Source organism: Primulina huaijiensis, chromosome 9 (genome assembly GCF_012295235.1).
Source record: "Primulina huaijiensis isolate GDHJ02 chromosome 9, ASM1229523v2, whole genome shotgun sequence".
NCBI lineage: Eukaryota > Viridiplantae > Streptophyta > Magnoliopsida > Lamiales > Gesneriaceae > Primulina > Primulina huaijiensis.
In genome coordinates, this window is record NC_133314.1 from 18,726,639 (window position 1) to 18,732,986 (window position 6,348).

The window sequence follows — 6,348 nt, forward strand, 5'->3', positions numbered from 1 at the left end:
ATTTGTATTTAAAATTTATTTATACAGTTTGTAATAAAAATTAAATATATCATAGTAACACAAAATCATATCACAAAATTTATCAATCAATGCAAAAATTTTAATGTAGTTTATGTTTTCAATAGAGTTTAGTTTCACTTTTAATAAAAAATATATATAATACATAAACAGTATTTGAATTAATATAAAAATGAATTAAATTCAAATTTGAAATAAATGACTTGATATAATCAATGCAAGCAATAATTGAAGTTATCATTTATTGCAGTACACATATTTCAATATTAAGGATATATCTTCTTTTTTTTTTTAGAAATAACATTTTGGTAGGAACCTCCTATTTTTGGCAAAAATTCTCCTTTTATATATATAGTTATTATATCGAAATGACAAATGAGCCGGCCGGGATTTCTCAATTCATTCCAAGAGAAGTGAGTGAGGAGCAAAAATTTCAGAATCGAGAAATGACAGGAAGCGAGGATCTTTACGTCAAACTCCCTCAAGATGTCATCTTCCAAATCCTCTTTAAGCTCTCCACAAGAACCCTACTAAATCTCAGGTGCGTTTCCAAATCCTTTGTTTCCTTAATCTCTCACCCCTATTTCCTCAGACTTCGCCTATCCTCTGCCCCCGCCGCCTCCCACCACCTCCTGTATTATGAATCCTCGGATTACACGAAGATATACTTTTCCTTTCATGATTCCCAGACGTTTTCTCTGTGTAAAATGCTCGAAACTCCATTCAGGAGTGTTAATGGTTACTTGAGGCTTGTCGGTTCTAGCAGGGGAGTTGTGTGTTTGTTCGATACCAATTATTTTAACTTTCTTGGCACTGTGATTTTGTGGAACCCCTTTATTGGAAAGTACAAGATTCTGCAGACGATGCAAGGATTTCGTTATTTTAAGAGTAGTTTCTCACATATGGCTGTAGGGTTTGGATTTGATCACACGAATCTTGACTTCAAAGTTGTGAAAATCTTGTATGGTTATGATAATAATGAGCATGAGTTACGATCAAAGGCTTTGGTATATGGAATCAAAACTGGATCTTGGAGGAGTATTGAAGAGTTTGTTCCTTGTTTCATGCCCAAAAATTGGTGTAGCAATGTGTTTGTGCATGGTGTTGTGCATTGGATGGCATATAGGAGGCCGCAATTTGACGGGCATCTGGATTGCATTATGGGTTTTGATGTAGTTGAGGAGATTTTCACGGTAATGGAGGTGCCTCAAAATCTTGGACCTAACTGTAAGGACATGAGGTTGTCTCCCATGGTTAATGAGCAATCTTTGTCTCTCTTTGTAAGTTATCGTGAGAATATGGGTGAGTCATGGGATGTGTGGTTGATGAATGACTATGGGAAGGTGGATTCTTGGGCGCGAAAATATGTTATTGTGTTAGAGCAGGTGTTTGTTCCCATCAAGGTTGTAAATGATGGTGAAATCTTAGCTGCAATAAGTGACGAATTATTGGTTTTGATGAATGTTGAAACAGAGGAAGTTACGGATCTCGCAGTTTGTGGATTGCCGCTATCGTTCTATGCAGCTGATTATGATCCGAGCTTGGCTTTGATTGATACTGGACAGCAACTCATGGAGTAGGATCCTTCACATAATAAAGTGCCTCAAGAAACTCTTTATACATCGAAATGATTATGGCATAGTAGTTGTATCCTGTGAACAAATTGATCAGGGCTTTTAGATATAAAATTTCAGAAGGGACTCGCAATCATATTCCTCAATCTCTGTTTATATGCGTAACATCTATGTGGTTATATTAGTATAATCTTAGTAGTTCTTGTATACTCGTAGTGTTGCATGTTGCTTTTGAAATCTGCAATTTGCATCCCTAAGAACTTCATATTGTTAGCATATAGAGTACATTCCAATTATAAGATCGTTGGATCATAAGTTTCTCCTAGGAATGTATGTACCATGCCCTTTACTTTAATCACTATTTGCGAACCATCTGAATTTTTAAACACCTATATCTCTAAACCTTAATTTTGTCCCTAAACCCAGAAGCTGGTGGCCATGTTTAACCATTTATCAATGATGAATGTTTTGTTAGGCTGGCTTCACAGTTGTAATTGTAAGATGGTTCATTAGTTTGAGAGGAGACTGGTATTTGGGGTTTGGGTTCTAAATTGGCACTTAAGGTCTCACATCAACTATGTATACACCCAAATACATACCCCTTTTCCTGCACCCCGGTGAATAGGCTAGTCGTCGTGGGAATGATTGGGACATAATAGATAAGTAGGTAAAACGATCGGGGTGAAGGCAAAGTCACCTACCGAAAATTTTCATTTGATTTTCGATGTATTAGTGTTTATCAATAATTTTCATTGTTTCAGTTTTCATGTGTGTTTTCAGACATTAGTGTTAAATACTTTTTGTGCCCGCAAACATGGACAACCGGGCTGTTTGCTTTTCATTGATTTTCAATGTATTAGTGTTTATCAATATATAAGTATCTCTATGTGAAAGAAAGCTCTAATAATAACAAAAATTCTTCATAAAGCTTTGTTGCAGTTCGAGAATGCAATATCGAAGTTTTTGGATGTGATTGAAAAGGTTTAGAGGTGAATCCAAATAGATAAATTTAAAAAAAAAAAAAAATTAAAATCACACTTTAGTGCATCGTCCTAGTTATTATTATAATTTTTGAAAATTATTATTTTATGATATTGAAGAGACAATATATTTATATAAAAGTTTTCCACAAGTTTATTATCTTATTAATTTATCGAATTTATTAATTTAGCAAGTTTGTTCAAGTCGGGACTGAAAAATTAAATGATCAAATATTAATTTAAAGAGGTTTTATTGTACCAATTTAATAACACATTTTTCTATTGTTTACACAATTAAAAAAAATATTATTTTGGACACCTCCCAAAAAACTAGTAAAAAGAAATGTATCTATTTAATTTTTTAGGGGATTTTTTATAATAAAAAAGAAATTAGATGCGCATTTTATTTTTAAAAAAATACTTTTTCTATTGTTCGCATGAAATTCCATTTAGAAAGAAAAGTTGAATAAACACTTAAATATAATATGTGAGTTTCTTTGATTAGTTTAAATGAGTTGATAACTAAACTTGTTATTCTCGAGTGTCTATGTCAATTTGCTAATATATGAGTGCGGAAAGAAGTTAGAGTAACAGATTTGAACAAATCACATAATGTATGAGAATGGGTAAGCTGAAACTCCTAGTATCTCATTGATTAATAGACAGTCTACAGACTAGTATATACGTGTAATACACAATGATACTAATTTAGCACAAAATGATCTTTAAATAATCAGATAGAATTCTTTTACGGTGTGCTGAATTGATTCGGTTTCACTAAGGTATATTAAAGATTTTGAAGACTTAATATTGATAGAGAAAATGCTCGTCACATTTTGAACTCAACTCTTCTTCTATATATACTTTCAGAAATATATTTGCTCAATCAAAAGTTTCTGTTGACTTGTTTTTAGTCCATGTCAATTATTTTTTGATAATTCTTACCCTGTTTCGATTAATCTTTACACGTATACTGTTGCGATCAGTTTGTTCAGACTGTTTGATGTGGACATCAGTTTAGTATTTTGACGTGGACTAATCTTGATGTTTGGTAAACTGAAATCCTTTAAACTTATTCATTCAGTTTATAATGATATCATTTTTGTTTAATTATATCAATTTATCTTAAATCAGTTTTGTCTTGATATTATTGGTTAACAACCAAAATATACTAAATCCTTGATCCAACATAAACACAATAATTAGTTTAAATAAATATAACAATTAATTGATTGTTTGATTTTCCGTTTGTCACAAAGTAAAAAAGTAAAAAGTTTTAAAAGTCTCAAATATTTTATTGGCAATAAATATGATATCATCCGAGCCATTGATTCCGATAATCAGTTCTTGAATACTAGTATCATTTTTGGGAACCATGTCTTTTTTTATAAACACATGAGAATATATTGTTGTTGTTGCATCGGATAAACTCTCACTCTCGAGTTAACGCAATATCCTGCAAATCAAAATAACCAAGTAAAACACGCTAGGTAAACTATATGTAACGCAATAACCGTGTCTCTTGTTATTATAACTAAACACTCCGGTGCACAACACGTTGTATTGTATATTTTAGTTTCGTCAATTTTTATAATTATTTTCTTCAGTTAATATGCGACTCCCAATACCTAAAATTTTGAATTCGTCCATGAGTTTGTCAAAGCACAGAAGGTGTATGCACAACTTGTTTTGTATAGTTAGTTAACTGTTAATGTGCTTATAAAACAACGACTCATATTAATTAAAAAACTGAAATTAAATTGTAGTCAAAGTTGTAGCACGTACTGTAGTAATTTGGGAATAGAATTTGAAGTGATCGATGTGGTTTTTAATAATAAAATTAAATATATTAGGGTATATATATAATTTTCATCATGGTTTATCCAAATATTTATTATAATAAGCCCCTATTTCAATAAAGACAAAAGTTTTTGTGAGACGACTATTTTATTTGGGTCATCCATGAAACATATTAATAATTTTGTATCAAAAGTATCACTTAATAATGTAAATATGAGTAAGATTTATCCGTCTCATTAATAAAATATCTATAAACTGTCTCACAAGATACCTAATATTCAATAAAATAATAAGGATAGTAGATCCTTGAATCGATAAATCCATATTGGAATATAGAGTTTTTTCCTTTTTTTTTTTTTTAATCACATGACGGTTTCTTCGCCGAGATCAAATTCAATTCTCTTCCAAATTAAGATAAAACCGTGGGAAGGAAAAAAAATACCAAAATTTTCGATATACCGAGGTTATCGTAGCTGAAAATACCGAATTTATCGAACTTTTCGATACAGTAGTAAATTTGAAAATTTTCGATATATTCTGAATATGTCGAAATACTGAAATAATATATATAAATTAAAAATATATAATATTTTTAAATAATAAAGTTATAAACTTAACAAATATAATATTTTTTTTAGGTTTAAAATAATATATACTGTACCGAAATCTCGATATATTGTAAAATTTTGATATAATCGTTATATGTATCGGTATGCTAACTATATCAAAAATTTCGATACAATATCTATATATATTTTTTTATATCATAATTTTCGATATAATATACGCTTTTCGATACGATACGATTGACAGACCTCTCAATATTTAAATACAGAGTTGAAAACAGTAAAGTTTGCAATCAGGATTACGATTTTATGTTCTTTAGAAAAGCAAATAGTCGTACGACGTGTAGCGACAATAAATATCATAAGCAGTAGATCAGACAGACGCGTAGTTTTATTTCAATTGATTTTTTTTATTTCTTGTATATGTAAAATTAGACGCGTGATTAATAATAATAATAATAATAATAATAATAATAATAATAATAAAAATTTGGATCACTCGGTGCAAAATTTCAATCATTATTTGGATCACTCGGTGCAAAATTTCAATCCGCGTTCTCTAATTTTCAATTACGGCGTTGATACTTTCAAATCACTTTTTTCATATACTCAACACGTAAGCGAGAGCACACCTCCGGCCCATTTCCTTACTTTATATTAATACATTTTGAAAGTTAAATTAATTAATATTTTCTAAATATTTTTTTAATTAATTAATATCGACTAATATTTTTTTTAAAAAAATACTAGTCGATTGATTCATCATTTAAAGTGATGTATTTTTTTAAATTATCGAACTAGAATTTCAAATATAATTTTTTCATGTAATTTTCTTATTTTACTAATAAGATATGTTTTCAAATTCAATAAAAAAAAAAAAAAAAACAACGGACGCTGCCATGTGCAGATGCTGCGATTTTTTGCAACGTTATTAGTGGCGGATGCTGCAAAATATATTGCAGCGTCCGCCATTGATGGTGTCTTAATTTTGTAAAGCTCTGCCATCTACTTTATTTTTGAAATTAAATTTTTTTAATTAATTTTGTTAAAAAACTTTAAATATAATTATATAAAATAAAATTTTTATTGGATGAGTTTAAATTAATTTAAAATAGAATAAAGTGATCGACATAGATTTTTATACTCATTCGTCTCGTATATTCAGACTTGTGTCTATTTTCACATATATTAACAAAATTATTGGAAAAATAAATTTTACAATAAAATGTTATGTTTTAGTAGAATAAAAAAAATTTTGAAATTAATTAATGTATTTAATTATGAGAATAGATTGATAAAAAAATATATAAAATAAAACTAAATATGAAAATTGAACTATATATTTGGGGCATATGAAAATAGAAACATAATTTTTATATTTGAGATACATGTCTCTATGCATGAACTTAT

General features: G+C 29.3%; 1 protein-coding gene across 1 annotated transcript; it reads left to right on the forward strand.

The window, feature by feature from the left end:
* The first annotated feature begins 392 nt into the window (after positions 1-392).
* Positions 393-1,673, forward strand: LOC140983819 (F-box/kelch-repeat protein At3g06240-like). The gene has a single exon (XM_073450970.1). It carries the CDS (start codon positions 465-467, stop codon positions 1,596-1,598), a length of 1,134 nt encoding a protein of 377 aa, XP_073307071.1. The 5' UTR covers positions 393-464; the 3' UTR covers positions 1,599-1,673.
* The last annotated feature ends 4,675 nt before the right edge of the window (positions 1,674-6,348 follow it).